The sequence below is a fragment of the Bactrocera tryoni genome, chromosome 2, assembly GCF_016617805.1.
Source record: "Bactrocera tryoni isolate S06 chromosome 2, CSIRO_BtryS06_freeze2, whole genome shotgun sequence".
NCBI lineage: Eukaryota > Metazoa > Arthropoda > Insecta > Diptera > Tephritidae > Bactrocera > Bactrocera tryoni.
In genome coordinates this window covers 16,749,954-16,766,125 of record NC_052500.1, presented here as the reverse complement: position 1 = coordinate 16,766,125, position 16,172 = coordinate 16,749,954, and the positions used below count along the sequence as shown (strand labels likewise).

At 28.1% G+C, this 16,172-nt stretch overlaps 1 protein-coding gene across 1 annotated transcript in view; it reads right to left on the bottom strand.

Annotated features, from left to right (window-relative positions):
• Window positions 1–12,403, bottom strand: part of LOC120769378 (homeotic protein spalt-major) — a 32,506-nt gene extending 20,103 nt beyond the window's left edge. Inside the window, exon 1 of the mRNA XM_040096346.1 lies at window positions 12,253–12,403. Coding sequence (XP_039952280.1) covers window positions 12,253–12,403 — 151 coding nt within the window. The remainder of the gene's footprint in view (window positions 1–12,252) is intronic.
• Between the last annotated feature and the right edge of the window lie 3,769 nt (window positions 12,404–16,172).

Genomic DNA, 16,172 nt, shown 5'->3' with positions numbered 1-16,172 from the left:
TAACTATATTTCATATTTTGTTTTGCCAGCAAATAAGTACTAGCAGATAATTTTGTTAAGTAATTTTTCACCATTTTTATATAATTTTTTTGACACGTGAGTTTCGAAAATGAAAAAAAAAATGATTTTTTTAAATTATCAAAACTTTTTAAAATGATTTTATATAAATTTAAAGAAATTTTCAGAATTTAAAGAAATTTCCAGAATTTTTTAAAATAGTTTCTTGAATAATTATATTCAAATATTAATTTTAAATACTTTTTAAATAAATTTAAGACATTTTTGGAACTTTTCTAAACTAATTTGTACAAATTAAGTATTTTAAAATTTAAGGAGTCCTCAGAATTTTTTTAATTCATTATTTGATAAATAATTATTTTAACATTTTAATTGTAACTGTTTTTAGAATAAACTTAAAATTTTTTGGAACTTTTGAAAATTAGTTTAAACAAATTAAATATATTAAAACTTTATTTGCATATAATTTTCAAATAAATGTATTTATAATTAAATGAGAAATACCAAGCTCCTTAAAATAAATTTTTTGCAATTTTATTTTTAAATTGTTTCTAAATAAAATTTTTAAAACCTTTTTAAGCTAAGTTTTGCAAACTAAATATACTAAATTTAATTTAAAAAATACTTTTTAGAATTTTTAGATAATTTGTAAAAATTTTAGAAAATTTAATATTTGTAAATTTTACTTTTAAAGTCGTTTAACATATATTTCTAAATAATTAAATAAGAACCAAATACAAAATGTTTTTAAATTAATTTGTACAAATTTAATATTTTAAAATTTTATTTTTATATAATTTCAAATAAATGTATCTCTAATTTAATGGAAAATAGCAAACTTCTTAAAACTAGTTTTGGCAATTTAAATATTTTTAGATTTTATTTTTAAATTGTTTTAAATAAACTTAAGGAATTTTTAGAACCTTTTTAATTAAGTTTTACAAAATAAATATTCTTAAATTTTACTTAAAAGATAATTCTTGGAACTTTTGAATAATTTGTAGAATTTTTCTAGAAAATTAAATATTTTTAAATTTTATTTTTATTGACTTTCATTTACATTTATAACCAACTAAAGAATGACCAGATACCAAAATTTATAAAATTAATTTTTACAAATTAAATATTTTATATTGTATTTAAACATTTCTATAATTTTTTGAACTGTTTACATTTTGTACAAATTAGTTTTTTTTTTATTTTATTTTTAAATTACTTTCAAATAAATTTTTATTCATGTAATGAAATAAGTAATTAATAAAAACTAGTTTTAAGGCAATTTAGAAATAGACTTAGGCTTAAAAATAAATATTTTTTGCAGCTTTGCAACAAATACAAACACGCAAAAAATAAAAAAAAAAATAAATAAAAAAATACATGCATACAATTTTCTCTTTAGTTGCTTTTCACGTTCTATTAAGTCAAAATAATTCTAAATATGCACATTTATAAGCCTTTTTATTACCTTCTCAATGGAATATTTCCATTTTCTCAGTTTTTAAATAAAAAAAACCTTGTTAATGCCGAAAAACTTAAAGCATAAATAAAAATGCACAAAATTTAATTGAAATTCTTGCATATAAGTATATATATGTGCATACATGTCTATTTAAATTTAAGCGCACCAAAATAAATAAAAAATGTGAAACGATACAGAAACACACACTTGTGTTTATATGTACATATGTATGTATAGCTCCGCATTTGTGTGCTAGCTTTGCACAAATGTACAAGCTGTCGCATAAAATCAATACGGTAAACTTGTAAGCCCCATTTTGTATACATACATATGTATGTATATGACGATACGTATGTATGCGTGTACATCCGCTTTTGATAACCCCAATGGGAATATTCTGCATATTTTATTAATATGGTTCAACACAAACTAACCCCGTGCGGCATACATTACTTATTACAAAAAAATACAAGAAATAAAGCATGCAAAGGTACATACATATATGTAAGTATCTGCAATTTTAACGCGATCGCATTTACAGATATTCCTTTTATGCATAACACAAAGCATATACGCACATATGTATGTACATACATATATGTATCTACATATGTATATGTGGTGTACTTTGAACAGTTACCTATCCATATGCGCATAAAATACATATAAAAAGCGTATATATTCAATAAAACAGAATATTTGAATAAGAAAATAAAGATTAAATTAATTTCATTTCATTTTCATTCGTAATTTCCATTTCGTTTTTTAAATACATAAGTCAAATTAATGCGTATGATTCGCATGAAAATAAAAATAAATAAAAAATAAATTCAATTAAACATACGCAAATATGCATGTATGTATGTATAATTAAATTCTCGAGGGTGCAGGGAGCAGCCTCTGACATCAAACCGAATAATCAGCGATTAAGCATATAAAAAATGCATATAATAAAGCAACAGCCTATCACAGCCTATGTATGGCGTAAACAGTATTCTGCCTATGTAACAGTGCAGAGTAATGATTTGCTGTTGTAGGCAGAGAGAGTAAATCGGAGTGAAGTGAATGGAGTTCGGTTGAGTTGGGTGGAGAATTCATTGGAAGTGATTGAAGACGAAATGCATATTTATGCATAAATAAAAGAAAATTATTTATAAGTTTCCAACAAAGTGCAAAGTTTAAATTTTACTTCCTTTATTTTTAATTTTTTTCTCTTAACTTTTTGATTTTATTATTTTCCTATTTAACATTTTATATTTTCATTTTACTTTTTCATTTCCTTCACCATATAAACCCACAAATTGCACAAAAATTTACGAAATTGAAAATTTTAAATGCTATAATAAAAGCCGCGTGATACATTTGTATCTTCATGTATGCATGCATTAATGTGCAATAAAAATGTACAATTAAATATTTTTAATAACACAAGTTTCATATTTGTTTACAGAATAAACTATATTAAAATTTTGATTGCGCGAGCATGCGAAAAACTTAGCAATTTCTCAATTGTCTGCGTTGTATGAATTTGTTTTCATAAAAGGGAGAAAAAACAAACACAGCAGCTACATTGATACTAATGTAAGTACATATATACATACATATTTACTATATATACCTTTGAGTTTGCAATCATGCTTTTGTATTACAAATATACTAAAGATCGCTACTAGAAAATTTAAATTTGGAACTTTTTGGATTTTTTTTCTGAAATATTAAGAAAATTCTTAAAATTTGTAGCTATAAAATATAATAGTAAATAATAAAATATTATTGTGTTTACTAGAAGTCCTAAAATAAAATATTATAGTGTTTACTAGAAGTCCTAAAATTATTTTTAAAATAATTTCTAGACCCCATGAAGTTGTAACAATTTGAATTTAATATAACTTTATCAAAAATAGTTTAAAATACATGACATTAGAGCTTTATTTTGAAGTAGAATATTAGTTGTAGTTAATATTTTTTGTTCTCAAAATCAATATACATACATATACATATATGTATGTATCTATGTGTGTGCTCAATTAAATGCTCCAATAAATGTATGCTTTATAAAATCCTGCTCATTTTCAATGTTAAACGTTTTTCTTTAATTGGCCACAAATCAAATACATATAAATCGATTTGCGAAAATTTTTCAAAAATTCGCTGCTTTCACTAGAATCATAATTAACACGCTGATTTGTGGCGGCAAAAAATAGATATTATTAATATACATACATATGTACGTATGCAAGTATATAAAAAACATTGGCGCTATATAATAAGTTTGAATAAAAGAAATATAAATAAAATTGAAAAATTAAATTTAAAATAATTAATAAGAAATGTAAGAGTTAATAAAATAATATTTAAAAAATTAATACAATTAGAGAATTAATTGGAAAAAAATATTTTAATAAGTCTACTAAAAATAACTAAAAAAATTACAAATCCAAAAAAAAAATTAAAAATTAAAAAATATTTAAGTAGCCAATTTGTTAACTTGTTTAAATTTTCCACACTCAATTTTGAATTATATGCTTCTTCGCTTTGTGTTTAGTTTCGAACACGCTAGCATGTTTAACCAAATAAATAATGAATTAAAATTTAATAAACACATTAAAAATAAAAATAGCTAAAGCGCAGCAGGGATCACTTATTCCAATTGTTTGAGAAATGATTGTTTAGACAGGAATACATACATACATATGTACATGTAGTTCAGAGAATTTTGAATAAGATTTTAGTTATATACATACATACATATATAAACATATACATACATATGCACATTTGTACATACATATATGTACATTCATATATACATAGATAAATCTTTGCTATGTGTATGTAAGCTAGCAAATAACTATCGTAATTACTATTTCGAGATGCTTAAAAAATCATATTTATTTATATTGCTTTGGACAATAACTTAAATTATTCTTTTTTCCACATTAAAATAGAAAATTTTAATTTTTAAGATAATTAAATTTAAATTTTAAATTTTATTTAAATTAAAAAAAATTATAAAAAAATTAAACTAGTAAAACAATTTACAAAAGTAATTAATTAAAAAATAATATTATAATAATATAATGTATATTATATGTACATGTTAATTAATTAAAATTATAATTTTTTATTTAATTAATATTTTTAAATTTTTAAATTTATTAATTAATAAAATATATAAATATATTAATTAGTTAAAATTATTTTTTAATTTAATTAATTTTTTTTTAATTATTTTGCTAATTTAATTTTTCTATTTAACTTTTTTAAATGAAACAATTTCTAATAATTATAAAAAAGCATTTTATATTAAATCAATTTAAAGAAATTTAAATTATAAACGAAGTTTACTGTGAAAATTATATACATATGTATGTACATGTATGTATACAGTCGCTAAATCGTTTAGTTTCTTCGACGTTGCCTTCTGGATTTTACATACCTTATAACAAACTTTATATATCCTGCTCGGGTTATAAAAAACATACAAATATATACATAAGTATAATAACATATACATAGATATAAATATGCATGTGTATGTTTCTGAAAGCCTCTACACCAGAAAATATTTTTTTTTTTTTAATTTGCCAAAATTACAAACTGTTATTATTTATTATAAGTTCTCTAAAAATCTAAATGAAAAAGGGTACTGTGCTGCAAAGCGTTAGTGCGCCAACTTTTCAAACCCCTCAACCGTTAATTGTGGCATTTTGAGCAACTATTATTGTTTTTGTTGTTGTATAAGTGCTTACAAACTTAATATAAATTATAATTAAATAATTAAAAACCTACGCGGTGCCATATTTAGCCATAAACACATAAAGAACTAAATACAGAGACACACACACACACATACTTGCGTACATGCATACATATATGGTGTTGTATAAATTTCAAGCGCATAATTAATATTAATAATAGCAACTAAATATTTATAAAGCCAACAAAGTGTGTTGCCAATCAATGTTTGCCGCGCCGCACAGCGCGACATTGCTGCTTTATTGCAATTGCACACACATACACAAACACACGCACGCAGAAAATTGTAGTGCAAAGTTGTTGTTGCGGTGCTTAGTTTATTTGGTTTGTTTCGTGCTACAGATTTGACTTGTTGCCCTTATTGTTGTGCTCAATGTTGTGGCTATTTGTTCTTGCTGCTTGCTATTGTTGTTGTGTGGTTTTTGTTGTTTCTGTTATTCCTCACTGTTGTTTGTATACTTGCAATTGCCGCGCCACTTGTGCCTTTCTTGTCCGCATCCATTTTTAGACACGATCTTTCTGTATCATTTAAAACGCTTAGTTTTCGACGTCTGGCGCACAGCAAGCCAGCGGCTATAATAGATGCATACATACATACATGCATGTATTAAATTATCTTCATGTGTCTGTGTATGTATGCGCGCATGAACTTGCATTATAGATTTGGTTGTGTGATTTTGTGAAATGTATGCAACTTGAAATGCGTTTTTTGAACTCATCATCATCATCTTCATCAGCCTCATCGGCTGTGCATCAACTTCACCATCAGCGGCAGCAATCTGATGTGGTAGCCAAAAAAGCAGAAGCGTCTTAGTAAATACTAGATCGAAATAAATTGTTTGGCGCTCAAAATGTTTGAGTTACTTAAATGCAGGCAAGTCGGCATACATACATACACATGCTTTTTTGTATATATGTACATATGTATGTATGTGCATAGATTTATATTTATGCTGCTTGTATCTAGATGTAGCTACATACATATGTGTGTCTCGCATGCCGCGTAAATTTATTTTTAGTCGCGTGGAGTTTTTAGTTTAGTCGCTGTTGGATGCAACTGTTGTTGTTTTTAGTGCATATTATCAGCTGTAGCGATTAATTAAAGCATATGAGGCAAACAGTGGTCGCTAAAAGGCTCATAATTCATCGTGCGGCTCTTAAAACAGCACAAAAGCGGGCATTAGTGGAGTAGAAAAATTTTGATAATATATGTACATATGTATATTTAGATATACTTATGTATTTATGTAAGTATTAAAATGTGGCAAATATGAGCAATATATTTTTTGTCTGCTTTATTTGCCGTTAATTTCAACAAAACAAACAAAATAGGATCTTAATTTCAGAAAGTTTGGTTGCGTTCATTACTATTTTAACGGTGTTTTAATTAAAGTACAGTTTGAAAACATTAGTTTACAGTTAACTTCAATAATGTGGCGCGAATATACATATGCAAATCTGTGCTATAAAATATGGGAATAAAGTTGATGTCCCTATTATTTTTTCCATCACTGTATACATATATAATTTTCAGAGTAAACTGTATTTCGTTTCTAATTTAAATTTCTTTAAATTTTTCACACGGCTTCTTCTCTCAAAGCAGCTGGTCATTTGACTGAACCAACGATATCGGACCTCTATTTTGTAGAGCTGTCATACATACAAACTGAACGATCAAAATAAAGTCTTTGTATGCAAAACTTTTTTATTTGAAAAGATATCTTCACGAAATTTTGGCGCAAATTATTTTCAAAGGCCACGCTACAACCTCCAAGGAAATTGTTCAGATTAGACTACTAAAGCATATAGCTGCCATACAAACTGAACGATAAAAAGTTTACAGTCTTTGTATGGAAAACTTTTTTATTTGAAAAGCTTTCTTCACGAAGTTTTAGCGTAAATTATTTCCAAAGGCAAAGTTATAGTCTTTTGTGAAATTGTGAAACTATAGGGTACTGCTACCATACAAGCTGATGGATCAAAATCAATATATTAAAATATTTTATTCCCTTTTATGCTATTAAAATGAAACTGTAAAGAGTATTAAGAGTATTTTGAGTGCAGGCGGAGATAATTTTTTTCTGGTTCTATTTAATTTTTATTTTTGTATTTTTTTTTATATATATATTTTGTTTAGTTCGATTTCTGCGGAATAAATAAAGACTGCACGCGCATTGCTGATGCGTGGGTTGCCATTTATGTTTTATGTTGCTCTGTGCGCTATTAAATATTTAAATAACGCTGATTTTATTGTCGGCTATTTTTTCTATTTATTTATTTATTTTTAACTTTTTCCTGTTATGTTTTTTGTTTTTTTTTTTTGTTCTGGCTTATCATTTCCTAAAAGCTTCCTGTCTTGCGGTGCTATAATGAGTTTTCCTGTTGACTTAGAATAGTATAAAATAGCTCAGAGCCCTCAAACTTACATATTTGAAACGAAAATTTTCATATAAAATGGCATTGGTTATCAAGCGGCCCTTTTAGACTAGTCTTACTTCCTTAAAATTTAATAAAAAGCTGATGAAGGCGGTGAAAATAATATTATATAGGTTAGGCTGGGTTATACTGGCTGGCTGTCACGCCATCCATACACCTACAGGTCTTCTTTAATACCTGAAATGTTGGATAATTATCATACAACTTTTTTTATTATTACATTTTTTGAAAATTTTTATTTAATTTTTTTAATTATTATTTAATTTTTTAGATTAATATATAATTTTTTTTAATTATTGTTTAATTTTTTTAATTTCTTTAATTATTATTTAATTTTTTTAAATTTTAATTTTAATTTTTATATACTATTATTTAATTTTTTTATATTATTTTTAAATTTTTTTTTATTTTAAGCAGCAATATATGAAAATTTAAGTAAAACGATTTACCCGTAGATTTGTTTCAAAACAAGTTTAAAAGAATTTTGAAAGAGAGTAAGCTATAAAATAATCCAAATAAAGATTTTGAATTTCATTTTAGGATATGAACCTAAAAATTATTTTTTCTTCATATTTTCTTCAGTTTTCTTACATACATATAAAAATTTTGAGACTTTCTTCCAGAAATTGGTTCATGAGGACCAAATATATAGCATATAATATACATACATATGTATATACACTAAAAACACACATTAAGCACAAAAAACCTCATAACGGCCATAAACTAGCTTCGCTAATTATAACTATAACCACAAATTTTATTCATATTTACTGATAACTATTCAAAATTGCCACATTGCCGACATTTTGTTTATAATAACCATAATTTTTTGCTTACGTCAAAGCATATTTTTGAACTATAACAAATATAAGCAATCAAAACGCATTTTAGACCAGCGCAAAGGCTTTTAGTTTTGATTGAAGCTGATAAAAGAAGTCGCTTAAAAAGCCATAAGCATCTACAAGAAACTATCTATGTGTCATAAAAATTCAAATTTTCATACACGCGCTTTTGAAAACACACACACACAAAACAATAGGTATGTATCATCATATACGCTCAACAATATACATAAATACACACACAAACATACATAAATACACACATAATATATTTTTAATTATTTATTAATTCAATTTTGTTGCTTTATTATGGATTATTATTAAGCGCTAAACCGAATTTTATGATTAATCAAACGAGCAAAAGTTGAATATAATTTCGGCGGCAACAACAAGTCCGAAAAAAGTGTCACCAGCAGTTAGCGTACCCAAGCCGGCAACTGAGTAGCCATTGAAGACAAGCACCTAATGGGCATAATAAGCAACCAACAACGGCGCACCAATCGACTGCAGAGCGTCAGATCACTTACTTAGGCGCATCTACCGGTCCATTTCAGTTGAAAAATACAATAAAAACACATATTTGTATATTTCTCATGCAGCCTCTGGCTCATCTTCCTCAACTTCGGTTTTTTCAACAATTTTTGTCTGTCATTTGCGCTTTTTTCTCTTATTTTTATTTTTTCTTTAATATTTGCTATTTAAATGCCTGTGCGCCCAAAGTAGTTTCACATATACATACCTATATAATTTTTTAATTGATTTTGAAAGCAAAATTTGCATACAAAAATATTAGGTGTGTTGGTTTGGCGGCTACCTATCATATTATTTTATATACTCGTATGCATGCAGATATGTGCGTGTGTAAATATGTTTATTTATTTATATATTTGTAGATTTGCGCTTACAAAAATTTTATGTCATAAAATATTTAGCTTTTTGTTTTTTCTTTTAATTTTTCTTAGCGCTGGCAGTGTCCGCTTTTGCCAATTTTAGCGTTAATATTTTTCGAATTGTCTCAACGGCTTTTAAGGCGTTTTTAATTAAGCTTTACAGCAAATTGAAATGCATATTTATGTTTGCGTTGTGTTTTAAGTTTTTGTTTTTGAAATTATGTATGTATGGGCGCGTGTAGGTGTAGGGACATAATGCAATTAAATTAATTTGTAAATATGAAAGTGAATTTTTTAAGTAGATTTAGACATAAATTGATTTGGAAAACTATATATAAATCAATTATATGAACGTCCTTGAGAAAAATTATAATATTTAATAATAGAAGAAGCATATCGTCGCCTAAAATGCAAAATAACGTAACATCATTTTTCATAAATTTAGAAACGAAGGAAAAGCGATATACTGAAACCACTCATATTGAAAGAAAATTTGGGTTTTGGGTTTTGGGTCTGAAAGCAGCTGCTTGAAATTTTATGACACTACATATACATATAATTAGGGGTTTCACATACTAGTATCATAAAGTTATAAGTTATAACGATTCGAAAACATAGCGTTCAGAGTTGTATTGGCGTAAACTTATTTTAGTATGCAATCCAACAACAAATTTTTTACACTAGCATAAAATTTTGTGATTTTTTGACTTTACGATGCTTTATGACACGTTACCCCAAATATGTGAATCGTAATCAATAAAAAAACTTAATTTCAATTTTTTTGCTGATAAATCATCTAAAAAGTAAAAAATATTAAATGATGTGACCTCATTTGGAAATGCTCAAAGCTGACGATAGTAAAAATAATATTTTAAATATAATATAATATTTTTAATAATATTTTACTATTTGTAGGTTTTAAAAAATGGGAAAGAAGTCCAAAAAGAGTCTGTAAATATTAGCCAACAAAATCACTAGAATTCAAAATCTATTCGCACCCAACTCTTAAAAACTAAAAAATAAAAAAAATTAAATTAAATTTTTATTCATGTTTTTTATAAAAACATTTTTATACAAAATGTACATAAATATTTGTTATAGTAAAAAATAACAGTACGTTTTTATGTTAACGAAAGTTCAAAGAGTTCGAAAATGAAGCGTTTCAACATTTTAGAAGAAAATTTTTAAAGTAAAAATCTTTTAAAAAACACCGACGGCAAGTCGTAAAGTAGCTCTTAATAAGGATATTATGTGCTATACATATATGTATGTATATTTTTCTGTATGTTCATACGAAAAACGCAACAAATATTTGAAATTTATTTAAGTAAAATTTCATAAATCGGAATTTTATGCAAACTTTAAATTTTCTGATTATGGCGAATAAATATTTTTTAAAACTTTTCCTAAAAAATTTTTTTTTTAAAATTGCATAATTTTTAAGATAAATTTCCTAACTTAAAAAAATATAATCGAAAAAAATTAATATTTTTTAAGATAAATTTTCTAACTAAAAGAAATTCTCGAAAAGAATTGGAAAGTTTTATAACGGCAAATAAATATTTTTTAAAGATAAATTTCGGAATTAAAAAAAAAATATTTGAAAAAATTTAAAATTTACCACTTTTAAATAATTTGAAATGTTTTTATAATGTTTAGGTAAATTGTATATCATCTTCATTGAAGAAAATTTTTGAATCTTGAATCAAGCAATTTAGTATGAGAAATATAAAACTCCCTAATGTTCTTCGATTTAAGTTAAAAATATTGACTTCCTTAGTCGTTTATAAATAATCATGGGTAAAAAAAGATCGATTTTTTTTGCTTCGTACTCTGAAAATTTGGTTGATAGACACCTCAAAGAAAGCTCTCTAAGTATGAACTCTCCATTGTAGCGGAAAGATCCCTCGACTAACGGTTTTCTATTTTTTTCCTATTAATAGAAAAAAAATTTGCCATTCACTGCCAACTACTTGAAACAATATTTCGTTTTGTGAATTTTGAAAAAAATTGAAGGCTCTTCAAGAAAGGTCTATAACGATTTTTTCGTAAATTTGATTATTTAATTATTTTCTTATTTTTTTATTTTTTTCAAAAAAAAAAACGTCTGTTACGGTTTTTTGATTACTTTAAATTTTTTTATTATGAATTTTATAACTCAATGAAAACAAGTTTGTACAAAATTGAAAGAATATGGCACATATTCTAGACACAGAAATTATTATTATTTTATTTAAACAATATTCATTGAATATAATTTATAAAGCCGCTTCCATGAAAAAAAGTTTCTTAAAACTGATTCTAAATATTTAATAGAATATGAAAATGGTTGCGTTATAACATATAATTTTTTAATAAATTTTAACTATAAATTATAATTATGTTAAAAAATATATATTTTTAATAACTTTTATAACAAGTCTTCTTTAAAAATATTACACCAGCTTCTCTTTGGAAACAAAGCGAATTTTCGAACAAAATCTTGTAACTGCTATTTAATTTATAAATTTTTTTGCCACTATGCACTAATTTATACATAGCAACGCTGTAAATATTAGCACAAATATTATTAGTTACCAGAAGATATGATAACAATTTTCAAAAACTTTTTCAAAGCACAAATTTCCGCTTTTCCACAAACAAAATTGTGTAGTTTTGGAAATCGCAATCTGTCCTAGATTTCACATACATATTTTCTAACCTCGAAATTGTATAATTTTGCTAAGCGTTAATATTTAGCACTTTTCCTTTTTTATTTTGGTTCAACACAGCTTCTCAATCACACCTAAAACACAGCAGCAGCTTTAAAACTAATTTAATTTTGCAATATTCAATGCACACTCACCTTTCTCCACGCTGTGCGCACGGTCTTTCAATTGTTTGACGATACCATATTTAACGGTGCCAAATTGTATCATTTTATTAATTGTTTCTTGATGATTATCTTTGAAATCACTACGCATTTCACACAGAACAGTTGATATATGATTTTTCATTTAAAAAATATTTTCTATATATATGCATATATTTTATTGTAAGCAAATTTCGTAGTTGAAAAATTAGCTTGCACACTTATTTGCTATTATTTTTGGTTGACAAGCTTGGCTCTGCTTGATTGAATTGCTTTGAGCAGCATTAAATAAAAATTGTTGCACACATACGAAACGCGTTAATTACAGTTGCTGTTGCAAGTTATAAATTTGCACAAATTTTCCGCTTCGAACGCGACTGCGATTTATAGCTGGTGCTGCTTATTGTGGCGTAAATTAAGCGCGACATTAGCGTAGAATTTTTGACATTTAAAAACGAAGAATTTTTTTTTTACAAATTTTCAATACTTTGTAAAAGCTTTTTAATGCAAGTTGATGTTTTTGTTTTAAATATTTACGCGTAAAATTATTGTGAATTTTATTTTTAAATTATATGAATTTTTTTTATTAAAGTAATTTTTTTAAATTAGACTAATTCTCTCTTGAAACGATATTAATATTTTTTAATTATAACAATTTTCTTTTTAAACTGTATTAAATTTTGTTAAATTAAATTTTATTATAATTGAAGCGCTCCGCGTATTGTGTATTAACCGGCGGCTTTGCTGTAATACCGTGTTGAAATTAGTTTTACTGATTGCTGTTTGCCTGTTGGACTAGCTATTGGTTGGTTTTTGGTTGAAGCGGTAAGTCGGTTGTATCTACGGTTTGTTGTTTACGCTACACGCTGCCGTCATCAACTGTCATCATCATATTCATTTAAACTTTAATAATGCTCGCCACCGCTCATAATGTGTAATATCAATAAATTCCGTGTGTCGCTGTTGCTTACAATTTAATTTATTTGCTGTTGTTGCTATTGTTGCTGCCGCTGCTGCGCCTTCTCATGTGTGTACTTAATGTTAGATTGCTGCTGCTGCTGCTGTTGTTGTTGTTACTGTTATTTTATGTTTTTTTGTTTGTGTTGTTGTGTTATTTCACCGCTGATGATGAAAAATCGTATTGGCGTTGCGTCGCTGTTCCGCTGCTACTGCGCTGCTGCTAGCGCCTCCTGCAGCCTACCAATGTTATATGACTTTTAAGTGCTACTCTTATTACACACACACACACGCACGCTTGCGCCTACTTGCATATGTATTATGTACGCATATATAATGTGAGCGTATTTCTGCGAGTTTGGTGTGTTGTTGTTGTGGTTGTGGTTGTTTTGGACACTTTGTAGCGCTCAGCGTTCAGAACACTGTTGCTATTACCGGCAATTTATTTTACACGCTCCTCAGCGGCAACCAATTGTAATACAAGCAATTAATATCGTTTTGCTAACAAATGTGTAATTGCAATCTGCAGTTGTTGTTATCAAACTTTTTAGCTTGTTAAAAATTTTATTGTTGCTGCTTTTGTTTTGCCGTCGGCAATTTTTTTATGTGACTAGTTTTTACTAGCTTATAGTTTTGCTTAGTCTTCCACTTTACCGCTTTTTTGTTTTTTATTATTTCAAAATTACAGTTATTCACGCTATTTCTGATTGTCACTATTTGTTGAACTTATTTTATTATATATTTTTTTTAAATATTTTTTCGTGCATTTTATAATAATTGTTGCTTCTGTGTAAAAATCCATTTAGAAATTCGTATATAAATTCACTGATTCACACTTTTTTAACGTCAAGTTAACTAAATTCAATGCCATCAATCAATTATCAGTTCGCGTAACGACTAACCGCCTTGCAAACACACTATGTATTACTCTCGACGCAACACGTTGATATCTTATTTCTTACGTTTTACTATTACTACTTGTTCCTTTATTTTCTGTACTGAGTTCTTTTCGTGTACGAAACGCCACACATCATCAAATCACCGTACCACACTTCTAGTGTACGAACGTTCAGCACGCGCGTCAAAATAGCACTGACACAAACAATAATAATCGAGCGACCAAAAAGTCACTCAAACAAAAATATACAAAATACACGGCGTGCAAGCAGCGTCAGCGTAACGTTCGCAATAAGAATTAAGGCATAGCGACAGTGACGCTGACGTTGACGCCAACGCCGTTTGTGCTGTTTATGGCCTGCTTGAAAACAGATCAGTCCAAAAACGACTCTTATTGCGCTGCCTATGATGTATATGTATACACGCTACATTCATATACACTGTATATATACATATACAAACACATAGGCGCGCACACCTTTGCTTTGCCACTCACTGCTCATACGCTCATTGTTGCCGCCACTGCTGGCTGGATCGTACTTTGCTACAATTTTATTACTTTTTTATGCCACCTCCTCTCACCAGCATACAAGCAAGCATTAAGTTTTATTTAGGTGGTTGAAAAAAAGTCATATAATTCCATACTCATATAATCTTGCGACCTGCCTCTCAGCAGCAATCCACTCATACCCGCACACATATGCACTAGTCCATTTTTATTCATATTCCTTCACCTTACACACTTATTGCTATATGTTTCAATAATATTTTTCATATTCGCTTACTCTTTTTACCCAACGCCACTTGGTGCTGCTCATACATAAACACAGTGCGCTGCGCTCAACTCATATATACGTGTAGTCATTACTTGCTGTTGTTGCTTGCGCTGCTCTCTTCCATCATCATATTTTTATACCAATAATTCCTATATGACACATGCATGCATATACATGCACACACACGCCACGCTACTGCCAATAGGCGCATTTTGTCTCATTCATACTACGGTAAATCGTTGAACACTGTTATGCAGTCGCTCACCTTCGTGCACACACAGTCGGTTCACTGCACGAACAGTCCATACAGTCAGTGACAGCGCAGTCAGACAGCAAACAGCATGTAGCAGACTTTTTCACTCACACCCACCACTTTCGCGTAATGTAATTATCTTATTGTTGCTCTCTACAATAATAAAGCACTGGCAAATAAGAAAAACAGATATCAATATAAACAACAACAAACATTATTTTCGCAGCAACGCACGACAAGTTCACTCGTCTGTATATCCACTGGTAACAGCATTTACCTGTTCGCTCGGCGCTGTTATTGCGTTATTGACGACAGTGTTGACTGCACAGTTGACTGCGCTGTTAACTGCACTGTTGCTGCTACTCCTTGCATGTACATTTATGATTTCCATTAGTAAATTATGAGCCACAGCAGTGTTGTTTTCTTTGTTGCCACTTATTTCATTTTTTCCCACTACATTCTGTGCTTGTCTGCATGCGCTCTGCACTGTAAACATACAAGTATATGCACAACAGTAACATTTCCTTCCGTAAACACACTCTGTGCAGTCAATCGCTGTTCGCTGCTGTTGACTTCGTATACCGTTGTTGATTTTTTAGTCGTGTTAATTTTACTTCTTGCTGTTGGTGCATTTCAATAGGGTGCTTGCTTGTTGGACTGCCAGCATTGACTTGTATTCATTTATTCACGTCTACATATTTTGCAATTTTTATAACTACAACAAATACATAATGGAACTTTTACTCTGTTACAAGTTAGTGTGATTTGTTGGTGCTGTTTATTATTTGTTTTTTGTTTTGTTGTTACTGTTACACCTGATAGTGGTGTCTGCGCTATGGAGCGCTTTATGAATACCTCTGTCGCCGTTGTTTCATATTCGTGTGCTCTTTTGCACCTTGCTCATATTACATGCATTGTACATGCATACATATGTACATACTCATGTAAATGGGAGGTGGGTACAGTATAACGAAGTAGCAAATGTTTTATTCGGTTATAAGAAATAGTGAAGAGAAAACTTGGGTTTACGT